Raw genomic sequence first — 18,581 nt, 5'->3', positions numbered from 1 at the left:
AAAATGGAGGACAAGGCTAAATCTATGCAAATGGTCAAAGATTTCTTACAAGTCCAGCCACCTAGGTTTAGTAGACACTGGCCAACAAAGAATTGGTCCTTTCCTGTGTCAGACAGACCTCAAAGGGGCAGACCCAGATGCCCTAGAGACAGATCCCAGGCGCAAGGTTCATACAGGTCAAAGCAATGGGGTGCTTCTACCTCCAAAAGTGGAGAAGACAAATCACAACCTTACAGGAAACAGCCCCAATGACTTTCCCCTGCCTGCACCAAGCACTTATTACCTGGCAGCACCCTTAGGGGGAAAATTAGCACTTTTTTCTCAAAATTGGCACACTATAACCCAGGACAAGTGGGTTCTAAATATCGTGTCACAATGTTACAAGTTCCATTTCCATACCCTGCCAAAGGCAAACGGCTGGCCAGATCTGCCAAAACATCAATGGGCAGAGGCACAAAAACAAGTCTCATCCCTCATGGACGTGAGGGCCATTCAACAAGTGCCAGAGCAAGAGCAGGGGCAAGGATTTTACTCAAGACTGTTCTTAGTGCCCAGAAAGGAGAAGGCCTGAAGGCCAATACTGGACCTATCAATTCTGAAGACATACCTGGATATACCAAAAGTCAAAATGTTGACTTTGCAGCAGCTTCTGCTGCCCATGCTGGACAAGAACACTTGGCTTGTAACTTTAGACCTAAAAGAGGCATACTTGCATGTCCCAATCAGACAAATATGCAGAAGATACCTCAGATTCAAGGCTGGCTCCGTGCATTACCAATTCTTTGCACTGCCCTTTGGCTTATCTACTGCGCCCAGGGTCTTTACAAAGTGCCTGGCACCAGTAATTGCATTCTGCAGACAAACAGGAATACAGATATACCCTTACTTGGACGACTGTCTAATTCAAGCAGCGAACAAGGACATCCTTTTACAGCATCTGGCGTTTGTGAAAAAACTTCTAACATGCCCAGGGTACACAGTCAACGAAAAGAAATCAAAACCAGTACCCTCTCAAGAGATAATATTCCTGGGTGCAAGCTTAAATAAAACTGCCCAGGTGGCTTCTCACGCCAGACAAACAAAGGCAACTGATTACCTATTTCAACATGTTGGCAACAAAGGCCCAGTTATCTGCAAGAAAAATTCTGCAGGCTTTGGGCTTCATGGCATCCTGCATCCTATTAATTCCATATGCAAGACTGCATATGAGGAAACTTCAATGGTACCTAAAAAGCGTTTGGACTCAACATTGCCACAGCCTGGAAACCATAATTACTCTCATTTCCTGCCTGCAACAGGAGTTTCGATGGTGGGCAAAGACTTGTCACCAAAACAAGGGACAGCCATTCACATTACCCCCAGGCAGACACTAACAATGGATGCATCAGATTATGCCTGGGGGGCCCACATGGCAGGAAGATGCATTCAGGGAACATGTACCTCAAACCAAATGCATCTACATATCAATCAAAAAGAGATGCTAGCTGTTCAAAATGCTCCGACAGCCTTCAAGGACCTACTTCACCCAGGACAACTACAGACAGACAGACAACACCACAGTCATGTGGTATATAAACAAGCAGGGGGGCACACATTCTTACCCCCTTTGCAGACTAGCTATGACTTTGTGGGACACAGCATTGACTTACCAAGTACATCTGCAGGCACAATTCCTGCCAGGAAGGAAAAATACTCTGGCAGATGAACTAAGCAGAAACCTCATGGATCCCCACGAGTGGCAGCTGGATCCACATGTCTTCAACATAACAGGGAAATGGGGATGCCCGAACATAGATCTGTTTGCCTCCCCTCACAACTACCAACTAAAGATCTCTCTACTTTTAAACTACAACAAAAAGAAAAAAAAAAAATCTTGCTTTTTTTCCACTTTCTGAAAGTTAAGAAAGTTCAGTTACAGATTTGCTGTTCTGAACTGTTTGGAAGTTTCTAGAAGGCCAGTGCTTGCTTGGGCTAAAGGGAAGTCTCTGTGTTCACCAGTGGGAGTGGTTAACACTGAACAGCCTGCCTGTCCCCTGGAGGAGTGGTTAGTACCTAGAAGCTGTAGTTTTATTGGCCATTTTGGGTCAATTCTAAACTCCTTGATCTCTCTCTCTTAAAACCCTACAACTCTCTTTTTGCGCGATTTTGCGTACTGAGCAGCGTCGGGCAGCACCACCTAAACAGGTTTAAACTATTCCAGGCTCCACAAAGTCTGCTCTTCACTTTTTCCCTTAGAACTGTTCAAACTCTCAAAGTAATCACTCTATTCTCTTTCTAAAGCCCTGCACTTGCTCATCTCTTATAAGGAAACACTAACTAACTAAAGCACTACACCCTCCTTGACTTCTCATAAGTATTAGGCTCCCGATTGGTCCTTCCTGATCAAGTGAAAAATCAGTTCCCTTCCCTAATCTGATCAGTAAAAAAACAGTTCCCTATACTAATCTGGTATGTCCAAGGGTCAGTTTCAAGGTTAATCCCCAGTCCAGCTGGTGAATCTGGGAATTTTGAGGCAATGTTACAATTGCCTTATGTACACAGACAACCCTCTCCTCCTTCCAACAAACTGTAATGCATGTGAGAGATGCAGTTACACAGCCAAACTGGAGGCAGAGCTCTATCAACCCAAGACTGGCGCAGTCAGTCAGGAGGAAAAGGTAACCACCCACACCACAAACCCAGTCTCACACAGGCCTATTGCATCCGCATACCCAACACACAAACACACAAAAACATACTCGGAGGCTCTAAATAAAAATCTGCCTAAATAGCAAAGACCTCCTAAGCAGATATCCAAGCAACAGCCACCTCTTAACAATACCTACAAATCACATATCTCACAAAATCATTGTGCCTTACAGTCACAGCCCTTAAGGCCAAACAACGCACCAAATACACTTGCTATAGGGGACTCTATTGTCCGGCACACTGACGGTCCCGCTCACCAGACTGAACAAGGAGAAGGTCACTGTAAGCTGCCTGTTGGGTGCCAGGATCCGCCACATAACGCAAGCACTCAGGTCACTCCAAAGCAAGTACAAGTATGACTCCGTCATTGTCCATGCTGGTGTGAATGACCTGAGATGCACCTCCCTGGACTACATGAAAAGAGACATAGAGGAGCTCTCTGACCATGTAGCCCAGGCTGGTATGACCCTGACCTTGAGTAGCATCTTGCCCTCACCAAGAATGATACCACAGTATAAAGACAAAATGATCAGTTTCAACAATTAGCTAAAGTATTGGTGTCATTCAAAGGGGATCCAGTGTCTGTCTGCCTGGGATAACATGCTCGACAAGCCACGTTGTTTCGCTAGGGACGGCTTGCACCTGTCACCCTTAGGCTTTCGTATACTGGCCAAGGCTCTTGCCACCCCTATAGTGCCTTTTTTAGGCAAGGCTCAAAAGACAAACCCACCTCCATAGACAACCCAAGGATAAAAAAACTAAAGGTAATGCTACTCAATGCCAGAAGTCTAAACCTCAAGATGCACGCACTCGAGGCTCTCCTCAGTATGGAGAAAATCGATGTCTGTGCAGTAACAAAAACCTGGTTCAAGGCTCCTGAGAGCACCCCAGCACTACCAGGTTATAACTCATACCATGCGTTTCGGCCCAAAACTCGGACCGAAGCACAAAAGGAGGGGAAGTATCTATATTCATCAAAGATACCTACACCTCCAGGTTAGTGGCACTACACGAAGCATCGGAAACCATCCATGTGCAACTAACAGCAGGCAAAACTGCCTTTCAGTTTGTAGCCTGCTACAGAACACCCTCCCTATTACAGGAACCCCACTTAGCATTCCCGAGAACACTGGAGAATATGAAGGTCTCTCCAAACACTATGTTACTGGGTGACTTCAACTACCCAAGCATTGACTGGGAAAACTACCCAAGCCCAAACACCCTCGCCCAACGGTTCCTTGAATTTATAAACTCTAACGCGATGGAACAACTGGTCACCAGTCCCACAAGAGGGAACACCATATTGGACCTGGTCATCACCAACATGGGGACTCTATGTTCCACACCAGAGGTAAACCCCTCATTGGTAAGATCAGACCATAAACAAATTTCCCTGGACATCCATATCCCGTCCCCACCCCCAGCCAAGGAAATCACTGTAAAGAATTTCTCAAAAGCCAACTTTGCACTTCTCAAGACTGAGGTGGAATCCTTCAAAGCCCCTGGGCCAGAGGATAATACATCCCAATCCATAGAATCCTTTACAAATGCATTCTATGAGCACCTGCAGGAATGCATGGATCGTGCTATCCCAAATAAAACCAAGACTCACTCCTCCAAAAACAGGAGACCGGTCTGGTGGACCCCGGCCATAAATAAGCTATACAACAGGAGGAGGAAGTTTCTACATGACAGAGCAAAATCCCAAAAAGGGAAGGCATCTCTGATCAGTATTAGCAAGAAACTTCGATCCCTCATAAAATCATCAAAGGCCAGCTTCGAAAGAAAAATTGCCCTAGACACTAAAGATAATCACAAGGCCTTCTTTAGTTATGTCAGGAACATGGGCGGAAACTCCCAGATATGCTCTGAATTGTTGCATAACGGTACAAGATATGCTCTGAATTGTTGCATAACGGTACAAAATATACCAAACCTGCAAACATAGCCAACATCCTGGCAGACAGATTCAGCCCAAACTTCTCCCCCCTTCCCCCCCAAAGGAGCAAATGCCTATCCCAACTGAATGTAACCTCCCTGACATCACAGATGCACAGGTGAAAGCTGCCTTCTCCAAAGCAAAAAACACAGCATCTATGGGACCGGACGGTGTCCCAGGCTGTCTCTTACACGAGCTCCAAGAAGAACTGAACCCTCACATTAAGTCACTGTTCAAACTTAGCCTTACTACAGGATATGTACCCAAAGAATGGTGTACAGCTACAGTGGTCCCACTCCACAAAGGTGGTGCCACAACGGACCCTGGAAACTATCGCCCCATAAGCCTGACTAGTCTGGTCTGTAAAGCTATGGAGCGTATTATCATGGAACTCATAAACAAAGACATTGGGAGCCTCCAGACACTGGACCCTACCCAATTTGGCTTTAAGGGCAGATCTTGCCTCTTAAACCTAGTTGATTTCTTTGAAACAGTTACCAAAGCCATAGATGAGGGTAAGGTAGTCCACACAGCCTACCTGGACCTCGCAAAAGCCTTCGACACAATGCCCCACTCGGGCATCATAAATAAGCTTACCAGCTTAAATATCAACCCCTATATCACAAGATGGGTTGCAAACTGGCTCAGAGATAGAACACACATGGTCAGAATCGCAGGTGCCACGTCCAAATCCAAACCAGTTACAAGTGGCGTCCCACAGGGCTCAGTCCTGGGACCTCTCTTGTTCGGTATATACTTTTCTGAGGATCAGGCTAACACGGGGGGATTATGGCTGACAACGTTCGCAGATGACTGCAAACTGGGGGCCATAATCAAATCTCCAGCTGACACAAGCATCCTCCAAAAGGGTGTCTCAGAGACGGATGCTTGGTGCCAGAGCCACGGCCTCAAGCTAAATGCTAAAAAGTGCATAGTCATCCCCTTTGGGAAAAACAAGGTGCCCACAAATTACCACATGGGTGGTAATCCATTAAGTACGGAAGAAGTAATTAGAGATTTGGGGACAAACGTAGATAGTAATCTCTCCTTCGATAATCACGTTGCCAAAGTGGTTAGAAAGACCTTCTATATAGCCCACCTTATCACGAAAGGGTTCTCATCTAGATCAAGAGAGGTCATTGTACCCCTCTACTTGTCACTCATCAGGCCCATAATTGAATACAATGCCCCTTTTGGGATGTACCTTACCCGACACCTGCAGCAACTGGAGAGACCCCAAAAGTACCTCACCAAGAGGATCATGGGCTACAAACAGATGTCCTATGCAGCTCAACTAAAGAAACTCCAGCTCTACTCAGTTGATTACCGCCTACTCAGAGGCGATCTATGCCTGACGTACAAAGCCATGTCAAACCCAGAATTAATGGACATGCTCCACCTCAAAAAATCCAAGTCCCTTAGAGCTACACGCTCCAGGGACCTAAACCTCAGCACAAAAATAAATAGGACATGCTGGAGGGACAGATTCATTTCCCAAAGGCTCCCCTCACTCTGGAATAGATTCCCAGTTCATGTTTTATATAGCCCCTCGCTGACCCAACAGCAGATGTTCAAATTTCTCACTGCTTTGCTGGCAGTACCTACCCGTCATCCCCTAGACTGTGGATAGTTAAGGTGGGTTTCAATCTCTTTGATTTGGTTGTTGGATTTGATTTTTGTATGGTATTGTATTTGCGAATTTGCTCCCTCTAGATGATTCTGGCTTCATGTACTTTTGTCTCCTCCTTTGTGGAAACAAAAAAGCCTCAACACTTACTTCCTTTGACAGCTGAAGACTTTCCTCTCAGGATATGCTTAGCCAATCATCTGCCACAGGAAGAGAGAGAGAGGGGAGTCTGAGAATTTCAAAGCAGGTTGGTACAGTGTTACCATGCCAGATAACCCAAAATCCCACTGAGACAGTGAGGAATTCGAACATCTGCTATTGCAGGTAAGTGGACTGTTTGTACTTTCCCAAGTCTTCACTTCAGTTCATCTAGTGCAACTACAGAATGAAAGGTGAGTGAACCGCCAGGTAGCAGAACTTTAAGCATTGCTGGGTAGATGTGTTTAATTTTCCAAATCCATTTGGTTGTATGAAAAGCTGTGTGACTTTCAAGAAAGTAAACCTGGGCACAGAAAGTTCTGCTATCTTTGATTTTTTCCTGGAACACAATTTGCTCTTAATACCCTCTTCCTGTGAGTAAGTGACTCAAAACAAATTAAATGGGTCAAGGCAAGCAAGACCTGAACAGGTGAGCAATAAAGATTCCTTCAGCCCTTTAAGTAGTAGTTTCTCTTGCTAGCAGCAATGTTCATTCTGCAGGTTTGTTTTTAGTAAAGCCTGACAGTCTTTTCCTTCCTCCCAGTCAGGTGTTCCTGAAAAAGCTTACATTTTTCTTTAGCTTCAGTCTTCAAAATCAGTAAGTCTGGCTTCTAAAGACTCTATTCTAGTGTCTGTAAATAATAACCTGTGCTCTGTGTCTGTAACATCCACATGGATAGACATAAAGTGATCAAAGTGAGTAGGCAGTATAGATTCTGTTTTTTAGATGGCTTGTGATCTGATCTGTAATATAATCCTTTAAATTCAAGTTTGATGTGTTGTATTTGTGCCATAATTAGTTCTAATTGTAGATTTGTGGGAGCACTTTACATTTCTGTAACGGAGGCAAAAATTTCCTCCATGCAGTGCCCTTTTAACTCCTGCGTGGCTGCTTCCATGGTTGCTGTGGTGCTTTTTTGATCATCTGTGATGCCACAGTTATCTATACATTAACACTACTGTCAGCAGTCTAGAGTTGCTATAACAGAATTTCACTAGTTAAAATCTGAAAAGAGAGACGTTGCAAAAATCTCCTTGTGTGAGCTTTGAAATGTCAAACTCTGGTATTGTGTATTGCTCCTTTAGGATGGGGGCTTCAGTGCTGCTAAGCATTTATATGCATTAAAGTAGTATTCCACTGAGCTTGTTGTTTGGCATATTTTAAACCATTTATTTCACTTCTCTATTGTAAGAGGAATAGGCAGAGATTTATTGTCCTGCCAGACCTTACTGATGTCAGTAGTAATCAGATTTATTTGGACTGCATTTCAGGGTGTAAAGGCACAATTGCAGGAAATGTATTGATTTGTCCTTTTCAGAACTTGTCACTCATGTAAATACTAAGTAGTGGAGTGTGCAAGGTAGCATACAAGATGGTACTTTTAAACTGTAGTAAATTGTACCACTCTGCTGGGTTTCTGTATCTGAAAAGTCTTTGTTTTTAGAGAACTGTTTTTATAGTTTCATTTTATTTTAAAAATGTTAAGTAAATTTAGTCTATTGACAAACTAAAGTTGTGGTGTTTGTAGTGCAAGTTTTGACAAATCTACTTAATAGGCATATCTGAATCTTCTCTTTTTTTGTTTTTACCTTTATACAGGTTCCTTCTGGAGGGTATACATCTATCAATAATGTTCAGAACCCCAACAACCCTGATCCAAGGGACAAAATGGAAAGCTTCTTTCTTGGCGAGACTCTCAAATATTTCTTCCTTCTTTTCTCTGAAGACTTTGATCTAATCAATCTGGACAAATATGTTTTCAACACAGAAGCACATCCTCTTCCGGTGTGGACTTAAGATATTCATAATGGCTTCAAGACTTGGCCATTTAGTTGCTCTGGGGAAATGGTTTGAGCAACTTCATTTTTTTCAGGTTTTTGAATCAGGGCTATGAAGAACACATGGTTTCTTCAGGAAAGCGTTTTAGGGCTTCAGTGACTTAGACTACTCTAAAACTCTTGCAGCATGTTACTGAGAGGAAGGGATAAGTGCATTTAAAAATAAATTACCTGAATTGAACAAAGACATGTCCACATAGCTGTACCAAATATGAACAATCCTTTTAGCTCTGTGAGTGTTCAGACATGAGGCCCACTGGCATTTCTCTCTTAAATTTTTACCAGGGTTCCTGTTCACCTCTAATGGAATTCATCATAGCTGTGCTGGTGCTGGCACTGGCACTCACAGATTGCATGACAGGCAAACTAACAGCAGCGGGCATGCTGACTGTCATATGGACTGTTGTTGGCATTCCGTCTGTGGTCAGGTAATGTCTGGGACAAGTGGAAAAATCAGGGCAAATAGTGCTTTCTTTTTTTTTCTTTTTAACCACTTGTCCTATTTTACAGTTTACTTCATTTGTTAAATTAGTACTGCGGTGGTAGTGCTGCGGTAGCGTTGTCGCCTCACAGTTAGACGTTGCCCTTTCGATTCTCAGTTAGAGCGTCTCCTGTGTGGCGACATGAGTGAATGGGCGTTCCTTCGTTGAAGGTTGTGCGTTAGGCCCAGCAGGCCAGTACGTAAAAATCTACTGCCAGTCATTAGCGGACTGGAGTTCCGCTGTGGCGATCCCTAACCGGGAAAAGCCGAAAGACACAAACAAACTTCATTTGTTAAATTAATCTGATGTGGAAGCCAACTTCTGTCTTTATTTAACTGAAAATGCAGTAGCTTGTATACAATTTGAAATATTGTGTTTTGTGTCTTGTAGGTTCCAAGCCATTATGTTGAGTATTCAGTCAGTGAAGAAAACAGTGGAGAGATGCATCTGCTAGGGAACAACTTAATTTTCATCTGCTTGTCTTCCACTTTAATCCAGCACATAAGAAAAAACTGAATATTAGAGGTGCCAGTAGGAAAACAGACCAGAAAAGCCTTATGAGTTCTTAATACCCATCTCTTAGAGTGAACATGGTAGAAAATTTTAATTTGCTTAAACAGTGTAATAGTTATAGACATTTTCAGTAAGTAGAAACAGTTTTCAAGATTGCAGTTTAACTGTATGAAATGAGCCATTTTCCTCGTTGTGACTTCACTAAACATAAAACACTGAGACGTGTTTCAGACTTTTGGATAAATAAGTCTTGTGGTTTGAAACTTGTGCATAGGGTTTTAAAGATGCACTTGATTGTGTTGATCCGTTTTAGTGATTTACAAATGATTAGTTGTACATTTCTTTTATAATCAGTGCATTTGGTTTTGTGAATTCAGTGTACTTGGGGACCAGTACATGAAGAAAAATAATTCTGGGAGTAAATTAAATGACTGCTGTTTAGTGGAAGCTGTTGTAGGGACTGGAAATGAAGACCAAAAATCAAAAGGAAAAGAAAACTGTGAGGTGGTGTGTTTTGTGTGTGTGTTAGTATCTGAACTGTTAAGCTTCTATGTAATGTATGGATTTGTAAATTAATACAGAGTTCATCTATAGCAAACCCAGGATCAGAAATCAAGATGTTTTACCAAATATTCTTTAATACTTTTGATAGTGTTATTTTGATATTTTTGTGAAGCCCATCACTTTCTTCTTTCCAATAAATATCTTATCTCTTGATCACTAGGTATCTTGCAGTAGTCTTGATCTTTTCTTAATCAGTATTCACCTTTCTCATTTCTTTTTGAGTCAGAAAAGCTGTGGTTTAAATAGAAAGCACAGAACATTTTTTTTTTTTTTACAAAAGTTCAGTAAGATGCTGAAAGTAGAAGAAACAGAAGGATGCTTTGTGTTGTAAGGACCACACACTGATCTTTTGGAGGATAAAGACAGATTTTTGAAGATGCAAGAAAAAACAAGGCTCCCTTACCCCACGGTTTATTTCTGTAACCATCTTCATAAAACTATAGAAGGACCCACAGAGCTCATTAAACAACTCTGTCTTGTCTTGAAGATGCTTTACACCATTATGTTCATTACTTTGTCAGATCCTCTGCATGTATCCTCACTAAGAGTTGCATTTTGCACAATGTTAACATGCTTTTCATTGTCTGTTTGTCCATCCTTGAATTGAATGCTCTTTAAAAGGGCTGCATCAGAATTCTGCATCTTACAATTTGTTCAGATATGCCTGGGCAGCCTTAAGTTGGTGATGAACTCTCCCTCAGCTTTTGGTGTGACTTGCAGATTCCTTGGCAGTCCTTGTTTCCATTGACAATGTGGCTGCTGCATCCTTAACATGTCAGTCTTGTGTTAGATGATGGCCTGACAGTGGTGTACATCAGAACTGGTAATCACAGCATTCATGAGAGCTTGGGTCCACACCATTGTTGGTTTTAATTTTATCATAAAAAGATGATCTCCCTCAGTGAGAGGTTACCTCGTCTGAAAGGAGTTTTCCTGCTACTCTGCGACTTGTACTGTCCAGTGGCACTGTTTATAATAATATATAGGTGTGAGGCTGTACATTTTTGATGTCCCCTTTGGGGAGAATGGGGTAGCTTTAAACTGAATCTTTAAAGTGCTTTGGTACCCAAAACAAGTTCATACTGTACTATCCAAAAGGTACTGTGAAGAAAGGGGTGAGTCAGTTGTCTGCGGTCTGGAAGGTATCTCACAAAGCTGTACTCTCTGTACTGGAAATTGAGTCTTAACACCTCAGCAGCTCTTGAAGTATGTTAGGCTGAGTGCTTTTTTTTCTTTTTATTGCCTTGTCATTTCTCACTGTTGATCCTTCCTATGCAGTAATATCACAGCACACACGATCACCAAAAGGGGGGATACTTGTGTGTTTGTTCTGGAAAGTGCATTGTGGTGTTGCATAGCATTTTATTTCTGTGGCCTTTTAGCGTATGCTTTGGGCAAGGTGAATTGGTATTGATTTCTCTTCTGCTTGTAGGCACTGAACACTATTCTGAAGTGACAAGTGTGAAGGTTCTGAACATCATATGGAACTCTTGATTGTCCATACACATACATTTTCCAAGAGAACTTCTCTTGTTCTTCTAGTTAGTTGATAGAAAATATGAATGTAGTGTTTATTTCACCAAAGGTGATTTTTTTTTAAATACCAGGAACCCTTTAGTGGTGGATGAAAATACTGCCTGTACAGCTTCATGTCTGTCATGGATCAGGGTTGGCCCTCTCTTGTTTAACCTTGCTTCGACTCTTACTCCTCTTGGTAGTGCAGCATGTTGGGAACCTTATTTTCATAAACTGCTTGGTGATGGATCAGCTGTCTTCAGGATTTATTGATCTGGACTGGGGCATAAGTAAAGACTCTTAAAGTTTGCTAGTGTAGATTAGAATGGTCTTTCTCTATTATATACTTTAGACTTATTTTTCAGCTACATGATCTACTGAGATTGAAAATTATCTTCACTGGCCACCTGATTAATTGTATTTTCTTCTTCCTTGTACTGTACTCTAAAATGACTTGCTGCACCAAAGAACTTGTACAAACTTTAAATTTAAATGTTTAACTAAATTATTCATTTTGTAACATGGCACCCAAAGGTGACACTTTTTGCTGGAAGGAATGCAAAAATCTACTTCCCAGAGCTATACTTTTTAAATTGTTTTGAAGTAGTACCCCAAGGGATGAATTAGATCAGGGAACTAACTCTGGGGAACAGTAAAGACTAGTAACACCTAGTTAAGTCATGAAAAACTTCATAACTTCCCTGAATGACAAGCACTGTAGAGGGTGTTACTGACCTTAGAAAATAGTTTACATGACTATATTTGGCACTGATGTCAACATTTTGTAGGATTTCAGACAGTTATTGTAAGCTCATTTCCGCGGTGGTACAGCAGTAACATTGTTACCTCACAGCAAGAGGTTCTCCCGTTCGATTCTCGGCTTGGCTTGGGAACTCCTTCTGTGTGGAGTCTGCATGTCCTCCCCGCGGTTGGGTAGCATTCGAAAGACATGCGTACGTAAATGGGCGTGCCTTCGTTGAAGGTTGGGCGTCGAGCTGGCACCTCAGCGTTTTGTAAAAAATCCTACTGCCAATCATTAGCGGACCGGAGTTCCGCTGTGGCGACCCCTTACCGGGAAAAAGCCAAAAGACAAACAAACATTGCAAGCTTTCATTAACAATTTTTCAGTAGTCTTACTCCATGGCTTTATAAGCAATTTACAAAGTATAGAACCACAAAAGCATGTAGAAGGCACAAACCACACAGGAACAGAATGGATACAGGAACAGAAAACAGCTACAGTGTTGCTGTTTTCTGTTCCTGGATACATTCTGTTCCTGTGTGGTTTGTGCCAACTTACAAAGTTGTTGATGTGTTAGAAGTACTCTAATAGTTAAAGAAAATTTCCTCCAGCTCTACATAGAGGTGTGGCACCTAATTGGGTTTTGCTTACTTGGTGTGAAGTGGTAGAATCTGCTTACTTGTTTATACAAGCAGTATTGATCCTAAAGATAAGTGATCTAGCTGGACATGAAGTCTGTATTGCTCTATGCAAGGTTGCTGGCAGCAAAAATTATTTGTTTTATGTCTACTTGTTTGTGTCTTCTTACATTGAGTACTTTGTGTCCCTTTTGTTGCTTAATAGCACAGAGTGATCTGCTTGGTTGACAGTGTCCTGTGAAAAAAAATGGCAATCAGCTCATACGGATTATTTTTAAAAAATTATTTATTCGTCCTGTTACTGATTTGCAATGCAAGATCACATACACTAATTACAATGAAGAGAGGAGAATCACAATAGTATATGTGCATTATACATAGGTCAGTCATAATAATCTTATTTACTCGCATACATTGCTACATGCTCATATTTTTCAGTTGTCCTGAATGAAGTCACTGTTGCAGTATTCATAATGAATGGGATTATTACCGGTGACATCTGGTGGGGGTACTGAAGCTTTACCTTCTCAGCATCGTATGTCCAGTTTCAGCTCATAACTGTATGGGTATATAGCTGGTTGTACAAGTATAATTCCACAGACTGTCACCCACAGACCAAACACAAGTTGCATATCCATTGGACTGATTGTCATTTAATTGTTGGTACTGTTGCTTTGCGGAAAACAGATAAGTACCCCTCTGAGGAACTTGCCTTTGCTTTTCTGAAGTTTTTACATACTGGTATTAGATGTCAGCTAGGAGGGGTAAATGTGAGTGTGATAGGCAAATTCCATACAAAGACTTGCATACCCAGTGTCATTTATGCTTAGCAGCAGAACACTACTACAAGGCCTATTCCATCTGCCAATAATCTATTCCTGTGACATCGCTTTACTGTTTGTCTTCATAGGTTCATAGGTTTATACTAGGCTATCTGCCCTAAGGCATTTATAAGCCTAGCCCAAATTTTTGTGGCTTACGCCACCCCTTATATGAAAAAATACTGTGCCCATTAGTTTGTTGTGCCTCTGTCCAGCAGTGACACAGATATGATTCCCGGGGTAAACCTACGATCTCCCATCCACAGGTCTAGATTTCTCTTGAACAGAGTCAGCGAGGTGCTCTGCCTCACATGGACCGGGATTTTATTCCACAGCATAGGGAGTCTCTGAGTGATAAATCTATCCCTCCAGCACGTCCTATTTATAGCCGTGCTAAGGTTTAAGTCGCTTGCTCTAGTGGTTTTGGTGCATTTGGATTTTTTGAGGTGGAGCATGTCCATTAACTTCACTCAGTATCTTTTGAGACCCAGTGTCTTAAATGCTTGGCCCACTCAAGATGGCAAATTCCACATCTCCAGATGTACTGTTACCACTTAAGAAGAAGCTTAAAAGACCTAGGCCAGAAACTCCGTCGACTCTTTCTGAGTCCAGAGTACCTGCTGAGGTTTCAAAACCTGTAGTGCATCCGGTTCTATCTCAGACATACTTTACTGAGGTGCTGTTGTAAGCAGTTATGACTGAGGAAACTACAAATAAAGTTGAACCACAGATCTTCATCTTGGGGGGGGGGGGCAGAGGCCATTCCCCAGATACTACTTAGGGAGGAGATCCAGGTGAAAATTATTGAGGTACGTCAGAGATCTGAACCACCACATTTGGTTCAGGTGGACATCACACTAAAGAAGAAATGCCAAAAAAACTAAACATGCAACTTCTCCCCCTCCTGCTAGGGAGGATTAATGGATGGACTTTTCTCAAGGTCTTTGCAAGGCCATTATGGCACTGAAACCACCATACTTTTCTTCTCAGTCTTCCACCCTTCAAAGGATTGCTGTGGATTCTTCTCCTTCTGAAGATGAGGAGGCTTTTGATTTGGGTCATTTCCTGGCATATTCATCTCAAATCCATTCCCCTGACCAAGTCCATTCAGAGGAGGAAAATTCTGTTTCTCTTGTCTCCCATGTGGAAGAAGCTTCATTTGGAGAGACAATACTACATAAGACAAAACATTTTGAGTGGAAGACTCAACAGATTAGAGGTTCAGAAAATATATTACAACTTCTTGGAAATGAGCACTCCTGCCCCCTCCCTAGTTTTCCAGTGTTCTGGATGCCTTTCAGCCCACCTCGATAGCCCCTGACTCGCATCCTCTTGCCCCAGAAGGCCTGACAGATTTTGTAAAGTCCCCGATGATCTTAAATTCTTGTTTAAGAATGTTGTACCAGACCCCTCTGCAGTATCTTTTCTGATAAACCTTCTAAGCTCTTACCTAATGCCAGTGCCCTGCCTTCAGACAAGGTTAGTAGGGCTATGGATAGGTGGAGTAAAAATATTTATATCTCCTCTACTTTGGCATTCAGGGCTAAAAATTATCAAACTGAATGACCAAGTATTTGATATCTGTCCTCAGTTCCTTAAACAAGGTAGTGGTGGATCCACAAGGGACTGATCCTAAACAACACTTGTTTTAATCAGGCTACACAAGTAGCCAGACACAGCATTAAATATAGTTATGCTATAGAGGGTTCATCCACAGCAACTGTCACTGGTTCCGTTCTCCACAAATATGTGTGGTTGCACAATCAACCCATACCTGAGACTTGAAAGCAAAATGTTTAGATGCCCTTGAGACAAAAATCTACTGTTTGGACTCAAGGTAGCCATTCTTTTCAAAACCCTCCAAGAATAGGGAAAATCACAAAGGACTTGGACAGCTTATATTAATGGCAGTACCTAGGTACTAGACCAATTATCCAACAAAGCCTAACCCTTTTGTTAGAAGAGATCCTAGGCACAGGCAGAGCATACAGGAAGGCTCCCAGAAAGAGATTCTCAGAGAAACAACAAAGAGATTTCTCTGGAGACAAGTCTCTTTGACTATCTACAAAGTCTTTTGCCCACTGTACCCCCTATCCAGGCCCTTTCATTCTCAAAAAGGCTCACCCAGTCAATCTCCATCTGGGAAAAGATTACCACAGGCCTGTGGGTGATTTCTGTTATTAAAAAAGGGGTATGCAATTTCCTGGATGGAAATACCTCCTTTAAATGGCATACCCCCCTCCCTACAAACACATGTACCTGCTTCCACGCATCATATGGGTGTTGCAAGCATACGGCACAATAGAATTAGTAGCCAAGGAATTTGTGGAAAAGGAATTTTAGTCCCGACTTTCCCTAGTACCAAGGAAAGGATGACAATGGAAATGCATACCAGATTTCTCTCTACTAAACACTTTTTTTTTTCTAAAAGTGCCAACTTTAAAGATGCTTTCCCTGTAGACTCTGCTTCTATTCATTCTGCCTTAGGTTTTTGTAGTATCTCTGGATCCTAAAGATCCCTACCTCCATATTCCAATTCTCCCTCCTTGCATAAGATTCCTCAGGTTTTCTTTTGGGTCGTCTCACGTTCAGTTTACTGCTTTGCCTTTTGGGCTTTCCATAGCCCCAAGAATTTTCAAAGTGCTTGGCACCAGTAATCACCTTCTTAACAACAGGAAATCCAGATTTTTCCCTGTTTCAACGAATTGTTAATCCAAACCTTCTCCTCTCAGACACTCCTGCAACACCTCCAACTAACTTTACATCTCTTCTCACAGTTGGGTTCATTATCAGCTACAAGAAGTCCTCCTTGCAGCCAGATCAGAACTTCGTTTTCTTGGGCTGCAGAGTGGACACCATAAAGATGCAGGCTTTACCTGCCATAGAAAATATTGCAGAACCTTGTAGATTACTTTCACAACCTGACCTCCTTCAGCAGATGCTCTGCAAGAGAAATACTAAGGGTCTTGGGTATTCATGGCAACAACTATTCCAGTGCTCGCTCTCTCTAGCCACACTTTATATGAAGAAAATCCAGTGGTACCTGAAAACAGTGTGGTCCCAGCACTCTCACCCTGTAGGCACAGTAATCCAGCTATTACCTCGTCTCTGGAGAGAGTTCTCATTTTGGAGTGACAAGGCATGATGTTTAACCCAAGGCTTCCCTTCACCCCACCACTTCCAGTTCAAGAAATATACACAGATACCTCAGACGAGCCTTGAGGAGGCTGAACAGGGACATGCCGGGTTCAGGACAGATGACAACCAAAACTACTAAAGGAGCACATCAGCATTGAGATGAGAGCTCTCATGCAAGCTTTTCAAGTTTTTTTTCCCCCGTGTATGGAGGCCAGGTCCCCTGAAAGTGTTCATAGACAACACCACAGTCATGTGGTACATAAATAAACGAGGAGGAACCAGGTCTTACCTACTGTGCAGATTAGCACACATCGCCTGGGAGATTGCCACCCAAAAAAACAAGTCTTTAGTAGCTATACATTCCATCACAGGACAATGTGTTGGCAGATGCACTAAAGCAGTACCTTGGAGGATCCTTACAATTGGCCCTAAACTGACAGGTCCTTCTGGACATCAACGTTCTTCTAAAAGCTCAAAAAGAGAAGCCAAACTCTGTTTACTGATCTCCTTTTGGCCAAGACAACATTGGTTTCTTCTTCCCTTTAACCTCACCAGGGGCAACTACTACAACAAGAGGATCTCGTTACACAGCAGAAGGGGTCACTACTACACCCCAAGCTATCATCCCTGAACCTAACACTGTGGGTGATGGGGTTCTTTTTCCATACAGGAACCACCTTTCAAAGAACATAATTAAGGTTTTCCAAGAGACCAAAAATCCACCACTTGAAAATCTTGTATAGCCAACTGGAAGAGATTTTCCTTTTGGTGCCACAGGAGTGGACAAGATCCCAACAATCATAGGTACCTTCCATACAGGTCTGGCCTACTTTTCAAAGCCCACTTGTCAGCTATCTCTTCATATCTATCCCTCTGTCATGTCCAGATCTGAGGTCAAGTTATTCCTTAAAGGGGTGCTGCTGCATCTTACACCACAGAGAAAGTCCATAATACCTTCTTGGGATTTCACCTTTGCGCTAGAAAAACTTAATTTACCTTCTTTAAAACTAGCATTCTCAGCAAACCTCAAATTGTACACCTGGAAGACTATTCTACTTCTGTCACTTACTTCAGTTACAAGCATCTCAGAACATCAGGCTGTCATGGCCATTCCGCCCTTTCTTATTTTCCACAAAGACAGAGTGACCTTAAGAGCTAACCCTTCATCATGCCTAAAGTAGTGAACAAACCATCACTTAATAAAGCTAGAATCTCCCTACCTTCTTTCTCAACTAACAGAATGTGGGAAAGATGGCTACACTCTGCAGATAGTCACAGACGGTTACAATTCTGTCTGGACAAAACCAAATCCATTAGAAAATCTAACCAACTGTTTGTCTTCTTTATACACACAAAATTGGGCCAGACAGTGTCCTCAAGAAAACTGTTGCAAGCTGGATCTCTTAAGACCATCTCCTCTTGTTATTCTGTACATAAGTCTCTTGTTATTCTGTACGTGGTAAGTCCTTGCTGCCACTCCCTCAAGCTCTTTTTGCCAGGGCAGTAGCATCATATGGGACCTTCTACAATGGGGTGGATTCTAGGACTATACTAGAAGCTACTACTTGGTTCTTTACACTCCTTCACTACAGGATTGACACATTCTTAAGGTGTAGGGCTGCCTTCACTAGGTCAGTCCTTTCAGGTCTCTTGGACAGTCTTGCAGCTCACTAACCAGCCACCTGTAACATCCCCTTCAGCTGTGGGACTTGCCCGTTCATTATGAAAAAATGCAACAGTGATTTCAGTCAGGATGTAGTACAGTTGTATAAGAACTTACTTAACATAACAGTAGATAACCTACTGATCACTGTTGCACTAATCCTTCCCACCATTCTGCTTCTCTGTATTCTTTTGCCATGCTTTCATATTCTGTT

At 42.3% G+C, this 18,581-nt stretch overlaps 1 protein-coding gene across 4 annotated transcripts in view; it reads left to right on the top strand.

The window, feature by feature from the left end:
- The window catches only part of MAN1B1 (mannosidase alpha class 1B member 1), a 1,711,419-nt gene extending 1,702,483 nt beyond the window's left edge, over positions 1-8,936 (top strand). For all 4 annotated transcript variants that reach the window (XM_044058051.1, XM_044058053.1, XM_044058050.1 and 1 more), the window contains one exon: positions 8,053-8,936. In XM_044058051.1, coding sequence (XP_043913986.1) covers positions 8,053-8,250 — 198 coding nt within the window. In that variant the 3' untranslated portion in view covers positions 8,251-8,936. The remainder of the gene's footprint in view (positions 1-8,052) is intronic.
- The last annotated feature ends 9,645 nt before the right edge of the window (positions 8,937-18,581 follow it).

Source organism: Protopterus annectens, chromosome 16.part0 (genome assembly GCF_019279795.1).
Source record: "Protopterus annectens isolate FY-2018-M chromosome 16.part0, PAN1.0, whole genome shotgun sequence".
In the NCBI taxonomy this organism is placed as follows: domain Eukaryota; kingdom Metazoa; phylum Chordata; order Ceratodontiformes; family Protopteridae; genus Protopterus; species Protopterus annectens.
This window is presented reverse-complemented; position numbering and strand designations above follow the sequence as displayed.